General features: G+C 46.6%; 1 protein-coding gene across 16 annotated transcripts in view; it reads right to left on the bottom strand.

Annotated features, from left to right (window-relative positions):
* INPP4A (inositol polyphosphate-4-phosphatase type I A) overlaps positions 1 to 27,644 on the bottom strand; it is a 2,396,889-nt gene that overhangs the window by 1,149,594 nt on the left and 1,219,651 nt on the right. For all 16 annotated transcript variants that reach the window (XM_069636670.1, XM_069636669.1, XM_069636663.1 and 13 more), the window contains 2 exons: positions 22,326 to 22,416; positions 13,619 to 13,766 (listed from right to left, as the gene is read on the bottom strand). In XM_069636670.1, coding sequence (XP_069492771.1) covers positions 13,619 to 13,766; positions 22,326 to 22,416 — 239 coding nt within the window. The remainder of the gene's footprint in view (positions 1 to 13,618; positions 13,767 to 22,325; positions 22,417 to 27,644) is intronic.

Below are 27,644 nucleotides of genomic sequence, written 5' to 3'. Positions count from 1 at the left end.
CTGGGCATCTGTGATAAAAAAAAAACATGCTAAGTGTTATTGCTTCAACTGGCATTTTGGTTCAAACAGTCTAGGTATGTCTAAATGCTTTACAATATGTTATTATGTGTTTAGACAGGTCTACATTGTGCAGCCAGTTGGACATGTTTTCATTGTGGCATGGCATTTATAATAGGAAAGCATTATATTAATTAAAGCACTAATGTTCCTGCGCACTGTTGGTGACTTACATGTATTGGATTTTTGGACTGGTGTTACCCTGCAAAACAATAGCAAACGCTCTAGCCTTTTAGCTAATTTTTCTCAGAAAGTGTGCTGTATAATGCATTAAAACACATATTTATATTGTTCTCCTAGTGCAGTGTGTGGCGTACCCCTGCAGCAGCACGTAAGTGCGTATTGAGCAAGCGCTGTAATCTAGGTCGGCCATGAGTGTGGTGAGACTCGTGATTGGTTGCCGAGTTGGGGGTGGGGGGTGGGCAGCATGACACTCAGTGAGGCCCCCAAATGTTGTGTTATGCCACTGCTCTGGATGACAACATGGCTTGGGTCTGTATCACAGTCATTACTTGCAAAAGGATGTCCACAGCATCATACTCCTCTACGTGGACAACATTTTCGTCGATTTGGTTTTTTTCTTCTAAGTTTTATACCGATATCAGTAACGGCAAAGGGGCCAGATGCCTGAAACCATAGTTACCAGATAGAAGGAAAAATTCTAAGAAAATGAAAAAAGGCCAAAAAGCAGAGAGTTGGAAAGGATAACAGTACCAAACATACACAGAATCAAGGAATGGTGGGCAAAGCAGAAGGCAGAGCATAGAGGAGAGTGGTGCTGTATATAGGGGTGTGGCCACACATGTGCTTGGCTTTTTTCTCTAAAGTTAAAGGCCATTTTTGCTAACAAAACTGTTCCAGTTATGTACCAGGGATCAGATCACCCACAACTAGAGAAAAGAGAACAGGAAATAGGAATATGATGGTGACCATTGCTACAAAGATATAGGGAGAGATTGCGTACATTTAGGTTAACCAAAGCTCCTGATGTTGCTCAGGGGAAATTTAAAGAGGGGACCAGCAGAAATAAGTCCTCTGAGAACAAAAGACGGTCACTGGAAAACAAAGGTAGGCTTCCATCCATCATTTGAGGGGGTACCTATGGAGGACTCAAGAGGAAAAATAAAGTGCACAAATGAACAGTTGCTGAATGAGGAGGTGATGAAAGGTAAAGAGCTTCATCCAAATGGCCTCGCAAAATAATTTCTGACACCAGCTAGCGGAACTGATGTGGTAGGCAAGCACTGACTATTGGGCTAAGTTCTTTGGAGCTACTAATTTGGAGCCAGACACAAAGGGGAGAGAGTGCTGAAGTGGCACATTTGCTGTTTTAAAAGCTTGAGAGTGAACCTGTGTTCCAACCCGGCGTTTCATCTACCAGGACTGCTTATTACGGAAAGCTTTGCAAGCAGTTACTGTTGGGTGTAGTCCTTCTGAGTTGCTAATTAGGAGCCAGACATAAAGGGGAGAGAGTGCTTAAGCAGCGCTACAGTAGCCCGACAGGGCCATGCGCAAATCGCATCCCCGTTCCGCAGACTGGTAAAGATGGCGGATGTAACAGTCATGCCAGAATTTGTGCTGGTGGAATAGGCCGATTGAACTACCCCCATAGTAGAAGATGAGGAAATGATGAGGGCGGCAGAGTATGCTGAACCTCCTTAGTGTACGTACCTTCTTAGGTACCTGCATAAATGTCCATTAAAGACGATATGGAGCTTCAATGGTGGAGGAAAAGCAGTGACCAACTACGAAAATCAATAACCTTTTTCACAAGTGGGATGAGATTGCTGTGAATACTAAAAGGTACTGCGATGAATATAAAGGCCAAACTTACATCCTCTTTGAATTGTCTGGGATCTAAACTTATTAATAGGGTGGTCACCTCCCTCCAATTAAATCAGGGGGAGGAGTCCTCTGTGACTAATGGATATGGGTTAAATCAAGAAGATAGACCATGTGAGGGAGAAAATGAGGAGGGGTATGTGGTGAACATTAAGGACAAATGAGGAGGGGTATGTGGTGAACATTAAGGACCCAATGTCACTTGGAGGGCTAATATGTTAGTATCTAGGGGGAAATGGAGAGGGAGATCGGTACAAGTGATCAGTGCCCAAAAAGGGGGTACCTGGTGGTTAACCCAGTTGACATACATGCAGAGCCAACTTTTTCTGCTGAGTCTTCTCCTCATTTACAGCTCGAAAATGGAGAAGGGCTAAACAGCAGAGCAGGAGGAACGTGATGAGTTAGATCATTCTGTTTTAAATAGAGATAGTCGATCATCGGCAACTATGTTCTTGATATTGGAGAATTGCCTCATATCCGTAAGGAGGAAATCGGAGAGGGTGGAAGCCAAATTAGATGAACAAATGTTGCTACTATAAATGGTGCATGTTGTACTGTTGAGCATAGGGCTGGAATCAGCGGCGTGAATGAGACAAAATGTTTGTGTAGGGAAGATCAGGACTGTTGCTGAACTAATGTTGTGGATATGTGGAAAGTGGCAGGTGACCAACTTGTGTGAGATCAAAGCCAGATGGGTATTAACGAGACTGCAGTCCCAACGCACAATATGACTAATATGAATGAATTTTACTCTATTGAGGATAAGCGGAAGGGGAGGAAAATGAAACTAGGGAAAGGAAAGAAGAGACTGGTCTATCAAGCATTGACTTATGGCAATACTAATCAGAATAAGAATAGGAAGGAAGCAGAAATAACTGAAGCTAATATGGTAGGTCAGATTGAAAATAAGGAGTGTGATAACCCAGACAGAATTGAAGATGAGACATGTGGCACCACGGAAAGGGAAGAAAAGTGGAGCTGATAAAAAGGTAGTACTAAGAACAGCAGAATCAGAGGGAATGCAGCGATAGACGCTCCGGAGATAGAAACTGAGAGTCTGAATGGTACATCTTTAGGGACACAGACTAACACAGATATTCAAACATTCTTTAGGGCTTAAAGTTTCACGGTGGGTTGGAAGAGAGGAGGGTAGATGATAGCTTGAAAAAAGAATGGCGGGAAAAAAAATAAGTCAAGAAAGATGAGGCGGTATTAGAAGATCTGAAGGTACTCTTACAACTAGTGCATACGCCCTTGCAAACAAAGTATAAAGATGCAACATCACAAACAAGCACGTGTAGTGCTCCTGATGTGAGCATAAGAGCCTCCCAAGATATTGAAAAGGTGCTGTGCATAGTGTGAGATGAGAGAAAGGGCAACACAGATGATAGACAGAAGGTTTTGAAAATGCAGGTGGTTTTGACTTGGATAAACATCCTACCCTTAACAGTACTATAGTACTACAGATACTACAGAGTGTGGTTCCTTTACATGCTATCACTAATAATGATTTAAAAATAGTGGATCAGGTTGAGAATGCAAGAAATATTACATCCAATATTTGGTTTACCTCTGAGGCTGTTCTGGACTTCATTCTTAGCTATGAGGATGAGCTATTTAAGAGAGGCTACAGCTGCTCACAAGCTACAATAACGGCTAATAAGTACAGTAATGTAGGAACCAGTGAGTTTCGTGCAGTGGAGAAGAGTAATTGGCTCCATTGTCAATTAGACTATGTGGAAAGGAGAAATGGTAAACATTTGGAATATAAAAAGCAGGATGATATGAATGTGACTAGACAATTGAGGGATGACGTTGGATGGATAGGGGGCTTAAGAAATGGTGATCTGGATGAAGGATATAGGCAATGACTGCCTAAGGCCCATCAAAAGCATTTTGCAAAAAGGCCCTGCTGTAATGGAATACGAGCTCTTGGAATACGAGGGGGGTCATCGCACTATAAGGGAGAGGTGGGGGGGGCTGTTTTGAGTATCTTGACCTCTTCTGCATATTACTACTGCAGGAAACCTCGGCAGTAGAGTTGGATGGAGAATCTTCGATTCATGCCGTGGCAGTGAAGGGTAAAAAGGGTAGACATAAAGGAGGGATCACTAGGTCAGTCCGCCTTCCTTGCACTATAGTGAAGTCCACAAGAAGTACAGAACTGGTTCTCGTAGGCTTGATGACTGGAGAAAAGGATAGGCTGGATGATTTCATGATAGTTCATGTCTATGATCTGTGACGAGTCAGAAATGAGAGGCGGACACAATTATTAAAATAAAAGGGTTGGATAAAGGCCTTTCTGTCTCTATCCTAAAGAGAGGTTCCCTGTCTAGAAAACTAAAACTAAAGATCAGTCTGTGTCTTGTCATCAAAATTATACAAACTGTGCTTGTGTCCACAATGTATCTGACCTCACACTACAAACGAACAACCAAAGGTATAGGGTCAATGTTTATGCTTTAGATTCATTAAAAAAAGCATACAAAACAAAATATGAAAAATCCAACAAAACAATCCGTGGATCCAATGGGTGGCTCCCTTCCCCATGGACTTTCTCTGGTAGGATAGTGAAAATGTCCTTTTCAAACAATGGTTCCTTAAGAGTAGCAGAAATGTCTCTTTCCATTTAACACTATAAGGCTGGCAAAATGTGTCTTTTTCAAACAATAACTTTTGAAGAACAACTTCTTAGAGGGATCTCCTGGTATACTGCCCTGCCAGAAATCCTTCAGTAATTTCATTAGAGCCCCTGGTATACTCTGCTGCCAGGTACCTTTTCACAATGTCTTTTTTTCATTCATTTGTTTTATATGGATTGCATGGTATACTCCTCTGCCAGGAATCCCCTTCTGCGTTTTGTAGATCCCCTGGTATACTCTACTCCCAGGTACCTTTCTCCCAAAGGCTCACTGTCTGATGTGCTTATTTCATCAGGACTTCTTACAATGTTCTCTTTCAGTATAATACAGTTGTACTCTTTCACTGTTTATACTTCATTGGCTTTAGATGCTACTGGTTCCAACTTCCCGCATATAGACAGCTTACATATGGAGACTTAACTTTTTCACTATTATTCCTTTGCTTGTGGCAATACTTGTTCCAATTTTCCCCAAATTAACATCTCATGTATGGCGACTTGTACAGATTTTGCCTTTCAACTTCTTCATTAATGTTCATCTGCTTGTGATGACATTTACTCCAACCTTCCCTATAGTGACGACTTCTCTTATATGAGGATTTGTGTAAATTCTGTCATTCTATTTTACTTGGTTGGTATTCAAAATAATGTTTCAATTGTTCATAGGCCTGTTGGCATGGCCAGGGGTCCCCAGCACCTAGGAGCAGACTCAACAGTGTGATGGTGTTTCCGACCCGTGGCATGTTGCTGCAGTGGAGGTTGCACTCTGGGAACGCTTTCCATGCTTTGCAGACCCTCATTCTGTTCTCCCGCCGGCTGCGCTTTCATTTGCTAGTAGAACTGCTGTTTGATAAAACCGTGTTCCTAAAAGCTTCGCTGCTGCTGCTGCAGTTCTTCCATGGCATCTGCTTTGCTTCTCCCGGTCTAACGCCTCTCCGGTAAGTTATATTTACAAGTGGTTGCTTGGAAGTGTCTGCCTCCCAACAGCACAGTCTGTTTCTTTGTGTCTGCTTCTGCCTTACGTTCTGCTTCCCGCTTCGCCCGTTCTGCATCTCTTCTTCACCTTCACTTCTCAATATTTAAATGTTCTGCGCAGCTGATTGCCATTGTAACAAGCAATCCACATTTACTCCTTCTTCCTCTCAGTACTTGTAGCTTTCTGGAAGTTGGAGTCCATAGGATTTTTAGGTCTTAGAAAGTTACACTGCTTTAGATTTTTGTTTTAAAAAAACGATCAGAGACAGGAGATGTTAAATGTATATATAAGGTGTGAGTGATTTTCTGTTCAGACTGTTTTGCAGGAAAGAGTTTGGGGGTTTTACAATGAGAGGGATTTGTAAAGTGACAACAGGCCATCAAGAATTTAGGAATGGTGAAGTCTTCTTCATGAAGAAGTGAAGAATACTGTGTCCCTCCTAATGGGGTCACCACCTTTCCCCCTACAGCGGTCTCCTCCCATGTGATCCTCCCTCATAATACCACCACCCCAGGGTCAGGGCCAGGGTCAGGTAGCGGCTGCTGTTTCCTGGCCACACGGGAGGAGATTCTTGATGAGGAATTAGTGATGAATTCAAAGGATTCATTACAGAGCTTCTGGATGCTAAGTCACATGTTAGCAATGTGAATGTGGTAAGGGAAATATTGAGTGAAAATATTGAGGCTGTCCGAATACTTGTGTCTGAAGATTTGAATGTGCGTATCCCCCCTGATATAAGTGGATTCATGGACAGTAGGATTTCCTCTCCAAAAGAAAAGGAATGTACTGATCTAAAGGGGATTGAGTGGGCGAAGATCCTTTATTTGAATAATTTTTGAATGCTTTATGGACATTGTTATGGTGATGCACATAGAGAGTTCACAAGGCTTTGTGGGATGAGCACTGGCACTATTGGCTACTGGCTACTCCATACACTATAGTGGTCAAGTGTATGGAGCGGACGAATACTTGGAGCGGCCGAGTGTTTATAGCAGACGAGTGTTTGGAGCGGACGAGTGTATGGAGCGGACGAGTGCACGGAGCGGACGAATGTATGGAGCGGATCAGTGCATAAAGCGGATCAGTGTATAAAGCGGATGAGTGTACAAAGATGATGAGTGAAGAGATAATTAGATAGAACAGGATATTTCTGTTGAACGCGTGAAAAGCACAAATGCTTAAGGCAGATGAGTGTGGGGAGCGGATGAGTGTGGGGAGCGGATGAGGGGGGAGCCGATGAGGACGGGGAGCGGATGAGGGTGGGGAGCGGGATGAGCGTGTAGAAGAGGATGAGGGTGGGGAGCGGGATGAGCGTGTAGAAGAGGATGAATGCACAGAGGAGGATGAGTGCGTAGAGGGGGACGAGTGCGTAAAGGGGGACGAGTGCGTAGAGGGGGACGAGTGCGTAGAGGGGACGAGTGCGTAGAGGGGACGAGTGCGTAGAGGGGGATGGATGAGTGCGTAGAGGGGGATGGATGAGCGCATCGAGGGGGATCGATGAGCGCGTAGAGGGGGATGGATGAGCGCGTAGAGGGGGATGGATGAGCGCGTAGAGGGGGATGGATGAGCGCGTAGAGGGGGATGGATGAGCGCGTAGAGGGGGATGGATGAGCGCGTAGAGGGGGATGAGCGCGTAGAGGGGGATGAGCGCGTAGAGGGGGATAAGCGTGTAAAGGGGGACAAGTGCGTAGAGGAGGACAAGTGCGTAGAGGGGGACAAGTGCGTAGAGGGGGATGAATGAGTGCGTAGAGGGGGATGAATGAGTGCGTAGAGAGGGATGAATGAGTGCGTAGAGGGGGATGAATGAGTGCGTAGAGGGGGGTGGATGAGTGCGTAGAGGGGGATGGATGAGTGCGTAGAGGGGGATGGATGAGTGCGTAGAGGGGGATGGATGAGTGCGTAGAGGGGGATGGATGAGTGCGTAGAGAGGGATGGATGAGTGGGATGGATGAGTGGGATGGATGAGTGCGTAGAGGGGGATGGATGAGTGCGTAGAGGAGGATGAATGCCTAGAGGAGGATGAATGCCTAGAGGGGATGAGTGCCTAGAGGGGATGAGTGCCTAGAAGGGGATGAGTGCATAGACGAGATGAGTGCGTAAAACAGGTGAATGCATAGTACGTGTGAGGCATAAAGCGGGTGAATGCCGGATCGAACGAGTGCCCAGAGTGAGCGGACGTGTTGCATAGAGAGGATGAGTACGTAGAACGAACTAGCACTGATTGCGTCCAATACTGATGAGTAGAATGGATGAGTAGAGCATGGGACAGACAATGCATGCGTGGGGAAAACAGGAGGGCATGCGTGGGGCTGACATGAGTACTTACGTGGGGCAGTCTAGAGTACATGCGTGGAGCAGACAAGAGTACATGTGTAGAGCAGACAAGGGTGCATGCGTAGGCCAGACTGGAGCGCGCAGGGCGGACTGGAGCGCGCGGGGCGGTCTGGAATCCATGAGTGCGCGGAGCAGACCAGAGTGTATCGAGCAGACTGGGTGCATGGAGCGGATAGGAGTGCATGGAACGGACTGGAGCGCATAGACTTACGTGACGTATATAGTACGGTTTGGAATGCAGAGAACGTTTGAAAGAGCATACAACTCATCATATCACACCACCACGCTTACTCTCGCCTTTACATCACCACTCAAATAGAACACAGGGATACTATGACACCATTCGATATAACTGTTCTCAAACCAACATCCGCCGCTCACTCCACATCATTCTAAGTAAACACTGCTGGTTACACCCCCCCCCAGCCAGGCGTTCTCCTCAGGCCTAACGCAGCCACATTCGGTCTGGATAAATCCTACCAGAGCGAACACATACACCTGATCTCTCTCCACCACACCTACCGCTATGAAGCAGCTATTACACGAATACTGCATGAGCTGCACACATACCCGGTGCTCACAAGCACCTTTTGACTCCTTCTACTCTCTCTACTTACCTGAGCTTCGGTTCCCAAGGGCGTTCAACCTACCAGCGCCTTCAGACCATACCAATGGTATATAAGGCGCTATATAAATGCAAAGTAACATAACATAACATAACAAGTGCATGTCAGGCATTGGTTATAGACATGTATTTCCAGAAAAGAATAAAAAGGGTTGGGAGGAATCCTATATATCCCTAAGCCTAAGAGGGGTTTCCCTGCCTCAACAAGACTAAGGAAAGGCTTTGACCAGATGTTAAACAAAAGAATGGCCCTCATTACAACACCAGCGGTAACCAATGGAGCTATTAGCACCATGGTTGCTGCCGGTATTGTAACGAGTCCACCATGGTGCAATGGGGAATTACCACCCCATTCCAAGGTTGGCGGGGCGGTAATTCCCCATGCACCATTGGCCCTTCCCCATTCCCATTTTTGCCCCATAGGGCTCAATGGGAATGGGGAAGGCGGTAATTACGGTACCGCAAATTGCGGTACCGTAATTACCTTCAAGGTCCCTTTGCGGGTCCCTACTTTAACGGCTGGTCCAGTTAAGGTCGGGTTCCGCAAAGGGACCTCGTAATTAGTCGCTAAGGGGTTAACGGCGCCGCAGCCTTTTACAGCGCCGTTAACCCCTTAGCGCCAGGGTCGTAATGAGGCCCAATGTCTTCTGTCCTGTTTTCAAACAGCCTAACCTAACCCTTACACTCTAAACTAAACATAATGTGTACAAGGGGGTTCTGGTAAACTACACAGTTGTATCTTTCTTCCAAAGCTCTCAGTTCCAAAGTGCAAAAACAGAAAAGAAATAAAGTTCTGCCAGGAAAAGGTCATCCCTTCCCCTAGATTTCTTATGGTAGTTTGGATGTCACTTGATCACAGTTAGTACAAATCAACCCAAGAGGGGTGAGCCTTCGCTTGAGTCTCCTTTACGCACACGGTTCCTTTGAGTGTTCAACTCCTCACACTTTCTACCCCTGGTACACTCCCCTGCCAGGGTATTTTGCAATCTTCTTAGCAATCCTCAGAAAGGGCCATGGCTTCTTCCCTCTTTCCCCATTCACCTATCCATGTTCCACAATTTCAGGTTTGCTTTTCGTTTTCACTCATGGTTTACTCTCCTGCCACGATATTACTTCGCTCCCCTTCTTATTCCTGCTTTACGCTCCTATGAGGATATCACTTTGTTTCTCTTCTCGCTCTTGGGAGTGCCAGACTCACTGTTTGCCTGGTTGACTAGACTGACAGGGCTTTTCCTTCCTTTGTTCACACTTTCTTTACATCAACAAAATAATATTTCTCCAAAATTGGGCCAGTGCCAGTCTCTTGACAAAGTACACATTTGTTTCCACTTCACTTTTCAAATATTGGGTCTTTGACCTTGGTTCATCGCTGTACACATTTATATCGATCAATTCTGCTTCTGTAGTCTTGGGTCACGGACGCGTTCTTAACATTGTTCACATTAGTTTCTTTACTGGCTTAAATTGGGCGCTGACGCACTGTAAACTCAACGCAGCATTTACCCTCAGGCACTCCGGCACCCCCTTTGCTTTCTTTGGGTTTACTGGGTGGCTCTTCCTCTCTCCTTGTGGTTCACTTGCTAAGCGTGCGTCCTGTTAGCCGGTTGGCTTTCACTTCGCCTTCCCCTGCTTTTGGTTGCTCTAGCTGCCTGTGGCCATTCATCAATGTTGCTTCTCTCAGCCCGCTCATGCTGCACGTCCTTGGTGACAGCCACCACAGTGTTTTTCACCATCTGCTCGTCTCTGGCATCCCGACCGGCGTCATAACAAGTTACAAACTGTCTTTGCCTCTCTCTCCCCCTCTGATTAGCTGTGTCCACTTTAAACTTCCCAGCATTGGTAAGCATTTCCCAGAGACTGGAACATGGCGTGGGCTTACCACTGCTGGTCATCTTCACTGCTCCCTCCCTCTTACTCATCTCAGTACTAAAAAGGGTCAAGGGGTGTAAATAGGGTGGATGGTTGAGGAGACCTAGGCTTTCTTGATACACATCACAATAAACCATACAGACAGGTAGTAAAGGCATATGGGTGTTACCAGGACTTATGGTTGCAAGGTTATGTTGGTCTAATTTTTCCTATCTCCATGGAGATTGTCCTCCCCTATGTGGTACTGCCGCAGATAGTCACCCCCAGGGTCAGATTCAGGTAGCTTCTGCCTTTCCCTGGCCACGTAAAAGAAGATTCGCTCCAGGGGATTAGTGACGATGTTGCTATATTCATTACACTACATATTTGGGAAGGGGGCAGTGATGCGGCTGGTTAAAGACATGGCTATATTATTTCAGAGAGGAAAGTGGCCATCTGCCCCTGTGCATAGAATGTGAACGTGGCACTATGATAACAGTGGAGAGTTAAATGTCAATATTAATAATGGAAATAATCGAACACAATGGAATTTTGCTTCCTTGAAGTGTGCTAATATAGTGGCCGAAACGAAATATAATGTATTGCAATTTCTGGAGCTGTATTACTCATGGGGAGAGTCGTGTGATTGGTAGCTTTGAAACCATGGTGGACAACATAACTAAGGGAAGCCAGACGAGGCAAGCATACAAGAGAAGTATGGTAAGGTGGAACGGTAAGGGGAATGAGAAGCGGCCATTTGATAGACAATCCAAGAGGCGAAAAGATCAATCCGGTATAAAATTCAAGAGATTATATATGGGGTGCCTAAAAAGCCAGGCAGCATAAGAATTAAAGAGGCGATTACATCAGCCAAAGAAGAATATCAGAAAAGGCTGAGAGAGTACTTTGTGTCTGTAGAAAAGGAAACATGGTTGCAATTGTCATCATATGCTCAAAAGAAAGACTACCGACATATGTGCAATGCAATAAATAATTCCAAAGAAAGAGTCACCCCATTGATAGTGGGACCAATAATGATTAGACAAAGCACATAACAAGAACATTGGTTGTTGGCCCACAGGAACCAACATATATGGTAGATAAAAAATGCCCCTTGGGTTTGTGAGATAACGGTAGGGGATTTAGTCAAACTAATAAAAAGCCTAAAATCATCTTGAGAGGTTGGCCCTGATGAGACATGCAATGCACTGTCAAAATTAATCATTGGCTATGGGCATATGCATTGCATAGATTGTTCACATGTATTAGTAATACGGGGAGGCTACCGAATACATGGAAAGATAGTAATATCCTCAAAATGTATAAAAAAGTCTCTTGAAAAAGCCAGTCCAATTATCGCTTATTGGCGATGTTGGATATTCCAGCATACTTTTTTGCAGGTATTCTACTAGAAGAGTTGTGGAGTTGGAGTGAGGCTGAAAATATAGTGCCTGCGAATCAGACTGGCTTTAGACAAAAAAACAGTACGATGCATAATGTAATCACACTAGAGTTGCTGGTGGAGCACGCTTGGTACATACGAAAACTGCCTGTATACTGTGCGTACATTGACTTCAGGGCGGCTTTCGATACGGTCATAAGAAATCTGCTCTGGTGAAAATTGACATATTGAAATATACCAGCTGGCCTATTGTCAATGGTAATGCAGCTGCATGTGGACACTAGAGTTTGTATTCGTCTGGATGGGAAAGGTTGTACATCGGAATAGTTAACTAAGAGGGCTTAAACACGGCTGCATACCGGCCCCAATCCCATGTCATACCTCGTTGACCTTGGTGAAATGCTGGCTTTGCCAGAGGTCTGCCCAGTTAAATTTGGAAAGCTTAAAGTAGGATGGCTGGGATATGCAGGCGATATGCGGCTGATAGATCATACACCAAAAGGCCTGCAAACCCAGCTGAATGCCCTAGCCCAGTATGCTAGTATGAATGGATTAATCATAAATATTGACAAGAAGAAAACAATGGTCTTTGCCTCTTCGAGTAAATCAATCAGAAAGTATACATGGAAGTTAAACCATAGGGTCATTGATGAGGACTCTGATTATAAATACTTGGGCCTGATAGTTGACAATGAATTAAGATGGACGTCTCATTGGGAATGCAAACGAAGACATTATATGAGACACAGGCATAAGTATATTTATAGGGGTACAGGGTGGTTGTTTGATAAAAACAATACTTTAAAAATATATATTTTATTATTTGTGCATTTGGTTAAATAATGACCTTTACACAATTTCAACAAAACCTCCTAATTAAACAATGTATTCCTCATTAGTACATACAGATTATAAAACACAATATAATAATACAACATAAACTTCCCCATTGGTGCTCATAATAACAATCAAATAAATCCACATGATACAAACAAAGCATTTATTCCAAAAAGTAATTGTACTGTCACTAAAACCATCATAATATCGTTAAGAATCAACCTAAGGGTAATTTATACATTAGAATTCAAATTGTTATCAAAATCTCTCCATATAAAATAAGCTGCTGAGGAAATCCCAAGAGACTCTCCTGAATAGACGCGGCTCCAATATTGATCATTCTTAATAGCTTCTATGTCCTTAATAGCTTCTATCAAAAGGTAGGCCTTTTGATCAAGAAGCAATGGGCAGGCTGTAAGGATATGTCTTACAGTCTAAAGCTAATAAAAGGTAATGATTTACTTAATTTTGTCCGGACCTGCTTCAGCTTGTTCAAACAGCCCACTCATCAGCCCCAGCAGCACATTAAAACTATCACACAATACACCAGCATCTAACCAAACGATCTGAAAGTTATCTCACCGTTTGCCATGAACAAGGAACATATTTTTTTCTTCCCCCACACTTATCCATATGCTACTAAGTACCTTATAAATGCAATAAAACATTTGAGGTATTCTCTAAAAATTAGTGGGCTGGAGCATATATCAGACTGCACTATGGTCAGTCTCTTCAGTATGGCTACTTAAGGCACAAATGGACCATGAAAGTAGACATAGCCTTTAGACTCTCCAGGGCTCGTATATCCCAACAGTCGCAAGATGTACTGATTTCTAAGACTATCAAGTTATCAGTTCAATAACAGCTGAAACACTGATGACACAAATAACAAACTACACTTATATCGCAAGCAGTCTATGGGATCACATTTGCTGCATTATCTCGCACACTATAATTGCAGAGTTTTGGGAGTTAAACATTGTTTTGTTGGCACCTTCTCCAAGTGGATAATTACTTGAAGCCTTGTACATAAGCAGCAGACTTAGTATTCCTTACCTTGCTGCATCTTCTTCCAACAACAGTTTTACAAACTGTCTGGGAATGTGCAGAGAGAGCCCACTCTCAGCCATCTGTTCCAGTATTCTGAGGTGGTTTCCATCTGTCGTGGGAAAACGGTACATCCTACAAATGGCTCCACCGAACACTGAAAGAATATTGGAAACATCATGTGTTATTACTTGGGTGAGAGGTTTCGGTGCTATTATAACAATTGCAATCTGAAATGCAAGACCAGAGAAGACTAGCTAAACATAACCGTGTCTAGAAATGGTATGTGCAATAATTTGGGAAATACGTGATATGGCCAGTATATAATATATGCCAATGCGATTTTGACATCATCAATGAGTAGTTCTGGTGGCAATCAAAAAGATCTACCTTTGCCCAAGTCATCAACAATGCTGCCTGATAAAAAGTCTCTGAAAACATTGCATTAAAAAAAAACTGGTGAATTGGCGTTGGCCAGGTTAAAACATGTTTCCAAGTTACATTTAAGTAGCATACACTCAAACGGTTTTTTAGGCCCGAAGAAGGCTTATATCATTAACAGCTGTTCTCTTGCATAAGTAATCACATATTCACTTTCTAGTTGTCTGTATATTGGTTAAACAATTGCTTTTACAGATGTTCTAACCTGCAGAATAATCAACCATGTATCATAGTCCATTGGTTTTATTAACTGCAAGAACTGGCTCTCCTTCTCTGCCATTTTCAGTTTACTTTGGTAGACTAACAACACATGGGGTTCAGGGTAGGTTGTAAGAGAACATGCTGAAGATTACCTGCACCAAGGGACATGAAAATAATGTTAGAGCAATTTACCATGCCCATAAGAACGTCAGTAAGTGGTTTACAGTACATGGCTTTAATAGTACAGCCGACTCTTCTTAGCAAAGACTGCTCATTAAACCTTACAAAACTGGTGCACAGCCAAAACATAATTAAATGTTGCTTGAAGTATGGAATGGCCAGAGCACCCAGTGCCTTTTGTGGCTTATGTAGGAGAGGCATGGCATCACAAGTATGACACTGACACAAAATATATTATTTTTAAAACCTTTATTAACTTCGTGAGGCTTGGAAAAACTCCTACTTTGCCCTATAACTAAGAGGTTAGTCGTCTGGACCATCAAATAATAAAGAAACCAGTCTTAGTTGTGTCTGTCAAATCAAAATGGGCTATGCTAACAAAACCTAATGCCTGCCCTATCTCTTGTACAAAAAAAAGAGTGTAAAAGAGGTATGTATATAAAAGGAAAAATCAATGTTCGACAAAGAATAAATGTGGCTGAATCAGCTCTCCTCCCCATGTTTAGACAGCACGGAATATAGGCAGGATGACACACTCTGGCTTGGGCTTTAACACTGAAACAGTTTGGAACATATCGAAGCCCGCCTGGCCTTCCACATTAAAGGCTCCCCAAGCAACAAAACTAAATGTTCACAGCGGTCCCCCACCTGTCATGCTCAGACCTCTTCAAAGAAAACAAAAGTTCAACGATGGTACCCCTCTGCCGGGCTCAGACCTTTCCCAGTTCAACATTGGTTCCTCTCAATCAGGCTCAGACCTTTCAGTGTTGACCAACACTTGCTGGGCTCCCTTCCCCAAACCTTTTACACTTTGGGTCTCCCTCAATCGCGCTCAGACCTGTTTTCAGATGTTGAAGACTTTCGAATAAGTGGGGCTTCTTTTATGGACCACCGCAGGACCACTTCAACTTAGAATTCAATGATCAACTTTTCCTCTCTCCTTCACTCAGGGTTAAATTTGTTCACTTTTGCTTTTACAGTTCATTTACTTTTATCACTTCAAACAATGCGCCTTTCACAGAGACGGTCGAGCGGGCTACTCCTATTTGCCTGGCCACTCCGTTAATCAATATCGCTGACACCACAGCTGTTCTTGCTTTAAAGTTAATTTGCAGGTCTGCCTTTCCTTGCGTCTCATTCACACGTGTTCAGCCTTCAAATGCGATATATTGTTGCAAACTTCCAATCTTTCTTAGCACACACCGGTCTATCAGGTCGCTTGCCGACTCACCGGATGTGTGTTCTTCACTCTCGCTTTTTCGACTTCCAATTCACGAGTCAAGGTTAGTAGCACAGGCTTGGCCTCACCTCCCCAACTCTGTTGTTCACCCAGGAGGGTTGCTGACGTCCTTGAAACACAATGCATTCTTCGATATTGGGTTCTGGCCTTGTGGAGGCAACAACCTCCCGTAGGGAACTCTTGGGGTTTTCGGCTCGCTGCTCTCATCCCTTGGTCCGTCGCTCTGCTCCAATAGGTTTGCCTTCACCCGGGAAGTCCTGCTCACGCTCGTGTTCCACCTTGCGCAGAGTGTGTCTCTAGGTTCCGCCTTTTATCCGTGTGAAGAGAGTTAACTGGAATCAGGTGTAAGAACCTGAAGTCAAGTGCCTGACTTTGCCTAACCCGATTAGCAGGACATGTCCAGTACGATGTATACAAGTCGGTATTTGTACTCTCAGTCGCCCTCTTCCTATGCTTAGTGTTTGTGCAGAAAGGAGGCAGAGGGAGGGGTGGTTGGGTGATTGGATCCTACAAAAAAGAGGGGTTGGATGTACAAAAAAGAACAAGTTACTCTCTTACCTGGTAACGTTCTTTCGATGGGATGGTCCGACAACGTATTCCATATCTATGACATTTAATCACCACAGCTATGCTGCTTGAGAAAATCTTCGGCGTCTTCATCCTGCGTCGATGACGTTGATACACCGCCCTCGAGGACCTCCTCCGACGGCCGACGTCACTGGATGTTATAAGTAGAACACACGCCGCCCGTAGCCTCAGTTGTAGTTTTTTCCCAGAACGTGTGGCACCAGTCTTCAGGCAGTCCGACACACAAGGCCTTGCGGAAACGTAAGCTGCAATCGCATAAGAAATTCTGTAGCGGGGAAGGCAGGGAGGGAGCGATAAGGAATACGTCGTCGGACCATTCCATCGAAAGAACGTTACCAGGTAAGAGAGTAACTTGTTCTTCGTGGGGATTGGGTCCTCCGACGTATTCCATATCTATGACAGACTCCCACCAATGCAAGGAGGTGGGAAAAGAATTTAGAAACCAGAAATTTAGAATGCCCAATCAAATTGCGGAGTAAAAGACCGCCTTGCCAAAGGCCAGATCCTGCCCACGAATGGAATCGAGGGAGTAGTGACGTACAAAAGTATGTACCGAAGCCCAGGTGGCTGCATCACAGATGTTAAGAATAGGAACAACCCTCTGTAGGGCAGTAGAGGCAGCTATACCCCTGGTAGAATGGGCCTGCAAGCCGACCGGTGGGTCCTTACTCGCCAAGCGGTAACACTCAGAGATAGCCAGAATAATCCAGTGAGACAAAGTCTGCTTCGTCACAGCTTGGCCCAAACGCTTTCCAGCGTAACCAATGAAGAGTTGATCGTCCACTCTGACCTGGGACATGCGTGAAATATAAAAGCTTAACGCTCTCCTAGGATCAAGCCTATGGAGCCTCTCCTCTTCCTTACCAGGATGTGGAGGAGGATAAAACGCGAGAAAAACAACCTTCTGGCCTAAATGAAATTCCGACAACACCTTCGGAAGAAAGGAAGGACAAACCCTAAGGACAACCCTGTCCTTATGAAACACAGTGAAGGGTGGCTTAACTGAAAGTGCCTGTAACTCACTCACTCTGCGAGCGGAAGTGACCGCAACTAAAAATACAGTTTTAAGAGTTAACAGTCTCAAAGGGCATGAATGCAAAGGCTCAAACGGAGCACCCATCAGAAACTTGAGAACAAGGTTCAAATCCCAACCGGGCACCTGGAAAGGTGACCGAGGCAATACATTAGTGAGCCCTTTCAGAAACGAGAAATTAAAGGAATTTTAAAATAGGAACACTCTTCAGACGAGCGCTTAAATATGGACAGCGCCACCAGGTAACCCTTAACGGTACCCACTTGCAAGCCCCTGTGGGCCAAAGAAAGCAAAAAAGACAGAACCATGGGAATGTCACATGCATAAGGATCCACATTCTTAACCCTTCACCAGTCGCAGAACTTGCGTCAACGGCAACGGTACAGGGACTTGGTTGCGGGCCGTCTGGCCGAGAGCAACACCTCCATGACGTCTTCAGGGAGGTCCCAATCCTTGTACCTCAACCTTTCAGAAACCAAGCGTGAAGGTTGAGGGATTTGACCTCTGGATGGAGAACCTGACCCCCCTCCCGTGAGAGCAGATCGTCTCGGTAGGGAAGACGACGTGGAGGGCAGATGGACAAGTCCAGAAGGTCTGGGTACCACGTCCTCCGGGCCCACGCCGGAGCAATGAGGCTTATCCGGTAACCGAACCTCTGCAACCTCTGCAGTACTTGCGGGATGACGGGGACTGGAGGAAACGCGTACAGCAGTGGGAATGACCACTCCACCACAAACACGTCTCCTAAGGCTCCTTTTGGAGGAAATTCCCGTGAGCAGAACCTCTCGCACTCCCGGTTGACAATGGAGGCGATGAGATCAACTTGAGGAGTCCCCCAAAGGGCGAAGATCTCCAGGAGAACCTCCTGAGCCAACTCCCACTCGTGAGAGATCGCGCTCTGCCTGCTCAGAGCTTCCGCCGTCTCATTTTCGTCTCCGGCCCGAAGAACTGCCGAGATCGAAACTTCCTGCGGGATTACCCAGAACCAGAGCTGCATCGCCTCCCTGCAAAGAGGAAGTGACCCTGCCCCCCCCTTTTTGTTGAGGTAGTGCATGGCCACCGTGTTGTCCGTCAGGATCACGACATTCTTCCCTCGCACAGTCCGCAGAAAAGCCTTGAGGGCTAGCCTGACAGCCCTCAGCTCCAACAGATCGATATGGAGTCTGGACTCCGACGGAGACCAACGACCACTGACTGTCAACTCGTTGGCATGAGCTCCCCATCCCGTGAGGGATGCGTCCGTCACGATCGTCACCTCCGGCCAGGGTAGCCAAAATGGAGCCCCTTCATCAGATTGTCTTCGACGGCCCACCACAGAAGGTCCTGGGCGACCAAAGACAGCGCCTGAACAGGGTCCGACATCCTGCCATGGGACTGAGACCACTGGAGCTTGAGTGCCCATTGCAAAGATCTCATCCGCAACCTGGCCTCTGGCACCAGAAGAATGCAGGATGCCATGAGGCCGTGCAATCTCAAGAACTCAAACGCTGGGAGACTCTGGGCAAGCTGAAACTTGTGCACCATCTGCTGAATGTGATGAGCCCTCACCTAGGGAGGAAAACACAGCCCCAGGGACGTGTCGAGCACTGGTCCGATGTACTGAAGCCTCTGAGTTGGTGTCAAATGGGACTTCTTTAAGTTGAGGGAGAAGCCCAGCTTGTGGAGGGAGTGGCAGGTGACTGACAGATGATCCAGTACTTGCTCGAGAGAGCGCGCCCTGATCAACCAATCGTCCAGGTAGGGGTAGATGTGAATCCCCCCCTTTCCTGAGGTGCGCTGCCACCACTACCATGAGCTTGGTGAAGACCCTCGGGCAGAGGTCAATCCGAACGGCAGGACCTGAAACTGAAAGTGCGAGTCGCCAACCGCGAACCTCAGGTACTTCTTGTGCTTTGGATGTATCGGCAGATGAAAATAAGCGTCCTTGAGGTTGAGAGACACCAACCAGTCCTGAAGTTGAAGGACCTGGAGGACTTGAGAGAGAGTAACCATCTTGAACTTGTCCTTTCTGAGGAGTTTGTTCAAACGGCGCAAGTCCATGATGGGTCTCAAGCCCCCGTCTTTCTTGGAAATCAAAAAATAAGGGGAATACCATCCTTGTTCCTCTCCGCTACAGGCACCAGTTCAATGGCGCGTTTCTCCAGCAGGGATTGAATTTCCTGCGCAAGGAGCGGGTTCGGACTCTTCAAAGAGAGATTCCCTGGTGGATTGTCTGGAGGCCTCTGCCGGAAAGGAAGACAGTAGCCGTGGGTTATGATCTCCAGAACCCACACATCTGAAGTAATGGCGTGCCACTCTGCAAGATGCTGCGCCAGCCTTCCCCCAACCGGCGAACCATGGGACATGGCCTCATGACTGAGCTGAAGCGGCTGCGGCGTTGCCTGAGGGCAAAGAGGCAACAGCCCGAGCGGCCTTGGCACCGAGTACGTTGTTTTCCACCTCTGGCACTCCTAGGGTGGCCCCTTTGACTGGCAGCTCCTCTCGCTTTACCCAAGGATGAGTAATAACGAAAGGAACCTCCCCTCCATTGCTGTCGCCTAGGAAGAAAAGGCAGAGGTTGGCGAACTGCAGCGCCCAACGACTTCACTGCAGCTTTGGAGGTCTGCAACCTCTCAAGGCTCTCGTCAGCCTTGCTGCCAAAAAGATATTCCCCGTCAAAGGGCATGTTGAGGAGCTGGGCCTGCACATCAGGAGCAAACCCCGACTTCCGCAACCACACAAACTTGCGTATTACGGTGCTCGCCGCCATGGACCGACTGACGCAATCTGCCATGTCCAAACCCGACTGAACGGCTTCACACATGGAATCCTTGCCATCCTGAACCATGGCAAGGAAACCATCCCGTTCGTCCCCTTCGGGAATATGTTCAGCCGCCAAGGAAACACAGTTCCACAGAGTGTGCGTGAAACGCGACAAGGCACATACGGAGTTGGCCGCCTGAAGCGCCATACCCCCTGAAGAAAATACTTTCTTCTCCCAGCCGTCAAAACGCTTGTCGCCCCTATCAGGAGGGATGGTAGGATACGCCGCCTGCTTTGCCGGGGCCGTAGCCGCCACCACCACCAAACTCTCCGTAGTGGGGTGCTTGGTCAAGTAGCAGGGGTCGCTGGGTGGTATTTTCACAGAGCAAAGACTTGCCCACTGCCGGGAGACTCTCCGGAGCAGTCCAGGCCGCTGCCACCCTCCTCTGTAGAGCCATATGGAATGGCAGTACCGGGTCAGTTGGTGGACCTTGGTCGAGGATATCCGTAAGGTCATCCTGAAGAAAATCCCCTGGGGGAGCAGACCACCCCAAGTGCTCGGTGACCCTAGACATAAGGTGCCGGTATGAGGAGTCGGCATGAGTGCCAGGCTCAGGCCTAAAAAACTCCACCTCCGGAGAGGTGTCCAGTCCACTGGCATCATGCAGGGACTGCCGCAGGTCCTCAATTTGGCTATGGCCCGAGAGAATCTTGCCTGGCACCGTATCAGGAACCATGCCATCATCAGAGCCCTCATCCACCTCTGAAATAAACTCAAGATGGCGGTAAGAAGGCAGAGAATGTGGAACAAAGCCATGCTTGACCTTGGCCAGAGCCTTTCTAGGGGGTTCCACCGAGCCCCAGGGTACCCCCGTCGAAACAGCCTTGAAAGGCGTCAAGGGCGTCGAGTGAATCGGCGTCGATGCCGAACGCGGTGCCGACAGCATCAATGGCGTCGACACAGGCCTCGAGGCTGGAGCCCCAAGCGTGTCCCTTGACAGCCGGGGTGCCGATGGCGTCGATGGCGTCGACGACTTCTTCGGAGGCGAGGCCTCGAAAGAGTCCGTCGAAGACCTCGGTGTCAAAGTCTTCCTCGAAGACACCACACGGTCTCGAGCGCGTCGAGGACCGCGACCTGGACCGGGCATGACGAGAACGATTCCCCTTGTCCGAGCGGGACTTCTCCCGCGAATCGGGCTGACCACCCGAGCCCGAAGGCGTGCAAGCAGTGTCTCTCGACCGATCACGACCGACCCCACTCGGAGGCGTGGACGGACCGGTGCCCTGCGATTCGAGATTCGCTAACATTTTCTTCCCCAAGGAAGCCCATTCCTCCGGCGTCGCATGCTTGGTGGGATAAGCGACCCATCCGACGGGCGGAGCCTCGGATGAGGACGGGGAAGGTGACCGATGACGGCGCTTCCGGGAGTGCCTTGAGGAGACAGAGGAGTGGCAGGACCGACTCCGTGACCGAGACCCACTGGACTTCCGACGACAATGCAGAGAGTCGCCCCTCGAATCGTCTGTCGAAAGCCCGGCAGACCTCGACTTCCTGGCTTGGACACCTTACCTACCGACAACTTCTTCTTGCGCTCCTGCAAGTTTTTGGACGTGAGCGACTGGCAGTTGACACAGTCATCCGTGTCATGGGCCTCCCCGAGGCACCAGAGGCAGGCGTTGTGCGAGTCCGTCATCGACATCTTGGACCCACATTCCACGCACTTCTTAAAGCCCAGACGCGGGGTGGAAGATGAGGTCGACATCTTCACGAAGAATATACTTTCACAATACGAACAGTTTCGAAGAACCGAGAAAGAACAGAAACTCCAGAGTCGAGATCTCCGAAGCGAACACGTTTGCGGAAAAAACAGAACTGAGGCTATGGGCGTCGTGCGTCATAGATATAGAATACGTCCGAGGACCCAATCCCCTCGAAGGGGAGAATACTGTGTCTCACAATCGGCTGCCTCACCCCCACTTCCCGAAGACCCATCACCCAGGTGATCCTCCCACAGTGGCCCACCCCCAGGGTCTGGATACAAAGGTGATGGCAGTGTCTGGTCACCTGAGAGAGAAATCCCTGGGGACTAGCGGGTGAGACACCCTCTCGTTTCTCACACTTAGAATTAACCTTTTATGTAACTCCCAATGCCAATAATTTGCCTTCTTAGTCAGTCTTATTTTGTTGCATTGATCATCCATACACATTTAAGGACTGGCTGTACACTACACAATAGAAACAGGAGATACAAACACATACATCAAATTGTTTTTGAAGACTGGTTTATTACCTGACTTTAGTAGAGAGTCTTTCCTTAGTGATGCATATTTTGAACGAATTCCTAAAGATTCTGTTAAACTTTCATCAACTGGCAAAACAGTCTGCAAAAAAACCAAAACATAGCGAATATAATTAACTTTGTATAGTATACATAGTGTTGAATTCAGTAACAAAACAGCAATACATGGATGGAACTGCTTTGTTTTGTCCTAATTGCAGATTTGAAATATGTCAAAGACAAGTGTATAGAGTTTCTTTACGTAATGTCTCTAATACATGTTCTTCTTTCCCGACAACCCATGACATCCCATTACCCTGTACACCAGTCTAAACTGCAATCGACACAACATATTTGTTACGCTCGCCTGGTATCCACAGTGACGCCACCCAGCCGGGTTACTCGCTGGTATGTTTCTCAGCTTTGCCCTGATGTGGTCTGCTGGGAAGGTTCTGCCTGAAAATACAGGAGGACTGTGTTCAAGACTGACCGACTGGGGTAAGTATCCTCCCTCCACCCCCGTATGATTTCAGTCCCTCTGGCGCCCTGTCCTCACCTTGTGGTAGAATTAGGCGAGCTTTCCGTCCTGCCTTCTTTGCAGGGGCGCGTTGCCTTTCATGGGCGAGTGCGGTCCAGTTACTTCACTGACGCCGGCCCGTTTGATATTGTTCAGGTAGGTCTTATTGCTGTTCTTTAGTATTGTTGCTATCCTGCATGCCTTTCTTTGTTTAAAATGTCTCTTTTTTCTCCCTTAGGTATGCAGAGTTTCAGCGCGGCGAACTGGCTTGGTTGAGCCCTGATGGTAAATGATGGCGCATTAAGAACGCTATGATGCGGTAAGTAAGCACTATGCCCAGCGTTGCAAAGTCTTGCCTTTGCTAATCTGTGTTTTCCTTCCTTGTAGGTCGCACTGTTCTTCAGCGCGAGTGGAATGTCCGGAGTGGTGCCAGCCGAGAGGCGACGAGCCAGGTAAGCCTTTTGAGCAGTTCGTAATTTGCAAATGTCTCTACTGCTTTCTTTAATGTTGCCTCTATCTTCCTCTTTCAGGTCGTTCTGTCCGGGAGGCATGCAGATTCGAGAAAGCTGTTCTTAGTAGATGCAAGTGTTTAAAGATGAAGACTGCAGGTAAGATGATGATGTTCCTTTTGTCTCCTTGCAGGTTCTGCTTCTCCGAGGTTCGAGGGAATAGCTGGACACGGTGAGTGTCACGTTGCAAGCTGCAAAGTAACGCGAAGCGTGTTGTCTTGCTCGGGTGTGGTTTAAATAGCCCCAAAAAAATAGTCCAGGTAAAGTAGTCCTTAGGCTACCACACCTAAAACACTAGACCGCATAGTGTTATGTGGATGCCTCCATGTTGGCTGACATTACAATAAAGTAGTTCCCAAGCACATTGTTTTTCATGGTGTATGAGCCTGGCTCTATAGGCGCCAGGACTGGCCCCATGAGGGCTTTTGAAGAGGATGCCAGGTTCTAGAGGCCCGAGTCCTGACTCCACCTGGCCAATGGGTTTGCCAGAGGGGGTTTTGGGCGAGGGTCGTGACAATATTATTCTGTGTACCACACCTTATGTTGGAAATGCTTAAGCTACAATTTAAAACTGCTTTCTAATATGTTCTGGAGGCTTCATATTGCTCCTTGGACATCTTTTCCTGCGTTTCATCAATTTCCCATTGGTGGATTAAATGTAATGCTCCTGCTGAATAAGGGGTATGGGCTTTGCTGGTACACTGCTTCTCCTCTGTAGCTTTACTGTTTTGGGTCCTAAACCCAACACAGTTCCACATTTCAGGATCCCTTACCCCTGGCCTTCAGTGACTATGTCTCTGTGTAGTGAAGTGATCACTGCATTAGGAGAATTTAGATCCTTTGGTAGAGGTTGGAGATATTGGCAGAACGTGCATTGGGATTTCCTCACTACCAGCCAATCATAGCAGTTTTGACCATCTATTTCTTCATCTGACAGAATTACGTAAAGCTACTGTTTTTGGAAACTCTGACTGTTAAACTACCTTGAATTATGGATTTATTTGGTTATTTCATTAATTCAGCGTCAATAAGACGTATAGTGTAACGGTGTAGAAGCACACGTCCGATGCAGTGGTGGCGTGGTGATTGGCAAAGTCTTTTATTCAGGCAAAAATAAAGTGGAAACCTATCTGCCCCTAACTCTAAGAGGTGTTTCCCTGCCTCTACCAAGGAACTAAGGAATCAGTCAAAATGTCCAAGTAAATATAAAGAGTCCACCGTCGTGTCCAAATGCCTACTTCTATCCCTCACACTTGTAACTAATAAGAAAGGGGTAGTGAGCTACAGTTCCAATCATAGTGGACATTTCGCATCTTTGAATGACTCCCTTCTACAGGTCTCAGTTTCTTTCAGAGGAAAACAAAGTTCCAGCTTGTGGTGCTGTAAGGTTTCAGTTCCAATTCAAAAGAAAGAAGATTCCAACTCAAACATAATTCCTTATTGACCATAGTTTCATTTCACTATTCGGTTCTAGGAGAATGCCTTCCTTCTCCAGGTATTTGATTCTCAATCTCTCCACAGTGCCATAGGATTGACTCTCTTCCCCGGATGTTCTCCTGTTTGGCTTCACAGTTCACAATCTTCGCTAATTGGAGTACTGCAGAATGCCTCGCTTCTCCAGTTATTCTATTCTCAATGTTCTCACAGTGCCAGGGGAATGACTCCCTTCCTTGGGCCTGCCTTCTGATTGGTTTCACAATGTGCACTATTCGTGAAAACCGCCAGGAGGTATTGCTTCCTTCTCCTGAGCTTTCTAGGCTTCACAGTTCAATAGGGCTGGGCGGAATGACTCCCTTCCCTAGGCCCTTCTTAGAATTTAGCATGCAGTACACGCTGCCAGAGGGAATGCTTCCTTTCCCCTGGGTTCTTTGCCCCTTTTCGATGTCACAATTCACAGTTCAATATTACCAGGCGGAATGCCTCTCTTCCCCTAGTTTGCTTTGCACTTCAAAAGTTCACACTTCACATGAGCTCCCAGTCTTATGGGTGTGGGTCACAGACCTGTGTATTCTTCCTGTCTTTGCGCAGTAACCCTGATTTACTAATCTGCCAGATACTGTGACTATGAATATAACTTTGGTTGAATTTCACAAAAGGGTGTGGGTCCCAGACCTGTGGGATTCTCCCCTCTTGGTGCTGCAGACCTGGTTCACTTTCCTGCCAGGTACTGCGACTATGAAGATGACATAGGTTACTCTTCAGTAAAGGGTGTGCAGGTCCCTGGTCCGTGTTTGAATGCTTGTTAGCCCTTTTGGAAGCCCACCAACCTTCCTGGCAACCCAGGTACCTGAAAGGGACTTGCCGGTGTTCTTTTGTCGGCCGCGGGCTCTCCTCTGTGTCCTTTTGGCCTCTCGTGCTGTTTTCTGGTGTGCTACAGTGGCTCTGCAGTGTTTTGTTCCTCACGGGCTGCGTGTCTCTTGTCAACCGCGTGTTTCAGCTGCTTTTTGTATCTGGACGCCTGCATCTCCACGGCTCCGGTCGGTCTCTCCATGGCAGACCGGATAGGGACAGCTCTGCTTGCAGGGCAGCGTCCCCAGAAACCACTTCTCCTGTTCTCTGTTCCGGCTTGCTTCCTGTCTCGTGGTTCCTCCATGGAGGGCTTCTCTATCCTTCCTGGTTTCCCACTTCAGTTTTGAATGGGCTGTGCCCAATCAGGTTTCGAGAAAAACTAGACTGTTCATTCACGTTCTTGTAAGTGCTCTCTATGCTTCTGCACTTCTTTGTCCCAGTACTGATCTTGAGGTCTTCCAGGGAGTCAATTGGTCTCTCCCTCATCTCTCTACTTAAGAGAAACATGTCCCTTGAGGAGTCCACATTATTCCTCGATCCCAGTACTTCCTATGTTGGTGGTATGACAAAAACATATGGGAACACTAGGGAACATGTTGGTGGAAGGGGGTTAGGAAGGTGTGTTAGGGTTAGGTGGGCTATGCGGATACCATGTTCTCCCCAGGTCATCACTAATCCCATAGGGGGCTTCCCTCCCTATGAGTACCACCGGCTGAGTACCACCCCCAGAAGGACTATCGGGTAGTGGCCTCACCTCCCTGGCCTCATGAGAAGGGGCACTGTTAAGGAAGAATGGGCGACATCTGAGGATTTATCACAATAGTTAGAACTTGGTATTTTTTTCAGTTGAGCATTTTGCTTGACCTTTAGTGTCTATTATTCTCACTTTGCAGGATGTAGGGAACATAGATGTTTGAACTGTGTTACTTTGACCATAAATTACAAAGTGTACCTGCCACTGTGATGATTTGAAACATGTTTTGAATACAGAAGCTATCTGAAAATGTTGTGCAACTCTACGAACTCAATTCACTCTGAGATTATGTTTAACAAATACAAGTTGCAAGCATAAAACACAATTTTTAAGCTCAATACGATTGCACAACAGCACCTATGAGTGCACTGAAGTTCAAAAATTGGGGACAAATTGAACAGAAACCTGCAACGTACCCAGAATTGCTAGAACATTGGAGGAAAACATTTACTGCATTTGGGACATTAAGGGATTTAATATACAACCACCTACCCTAATTATAATATTTCATAAAGAGGGCAGGAACTGAGAAATGATTGCCAGGATAAATTATACTACTTACAGGCAATAAGCTAATTATCGTAGCTTGAAAATAGCTCAATGAGAAGACATCTCAATCAGCACTATGCTGGTAACAAATTCTTTGCATATATGTATGATGTCTTGTCAGAAGAGGGGAAATTACAGGGAGAAAAATAAAGATGAAAACAATACATATATCAGGATGTAAACACAAACTGATTGTGCATTGGCCACATTAAGGTCATCATTTGAGTTTTACCAGTATTAGGTCTACTGTCTGAATAACATCTAATTTAGCAATACTCATCTCTACAGCTGAGAAGATGCACCAGGACTTGCCTTGTAGACTGTGGACTGTTGCTTTCTTCACAGTGTTAACTCTTCGCCTTAGCTACTGGTACAACATGGTGGGATACCTCTCTCCAGCAGCAAGATAGGCCCCATAAAAAAGCTAAATTCAACAGTGGGAGAGGGCACCTTTGCAGTGTGGAATGTGTTATCATTATCTCTTGTGGTATCTGTCCAATAAAACACACAAACAAGGGGGGCATGGCTCGGAGCTGCCGCGATCGACATGTCTTCCTAGGAGCTCCTGCTCGGCGCGGTGCACCGCGTGGAAAATCGCCTGATCCGCACCCCGTTTTCAGCTGTAACTTGAGGATACGCGGGGGGAACCCTCACAGCTCTTGTCGCTGACTTTTTGCCCCTCTCTGCGGCTGGACTGCAGAGATGCGGACCGT

This window comes from Ambystoma mexicanum, chromosome 7p (assembly GCF_040938575.1).
Source record: "Ambystoma mexicanum isolate Mex_15411 chromosome 7p, UKY_AmexF1_1, whole genome shotgun sequence".
Classification (NCBI taxonomy): domain Eukaryota; kingdom Metazoa; phylum Chordata; class Amphibia; order Caudata; family Ambystomatidae; genus Ambystoma; species Ambystoma mexicanum.
The sequence above is the reverse complement of the archived record's forward strand: the minus strand, read 5'-3'. Positions and strand labels throughout refer to the sequence as shown.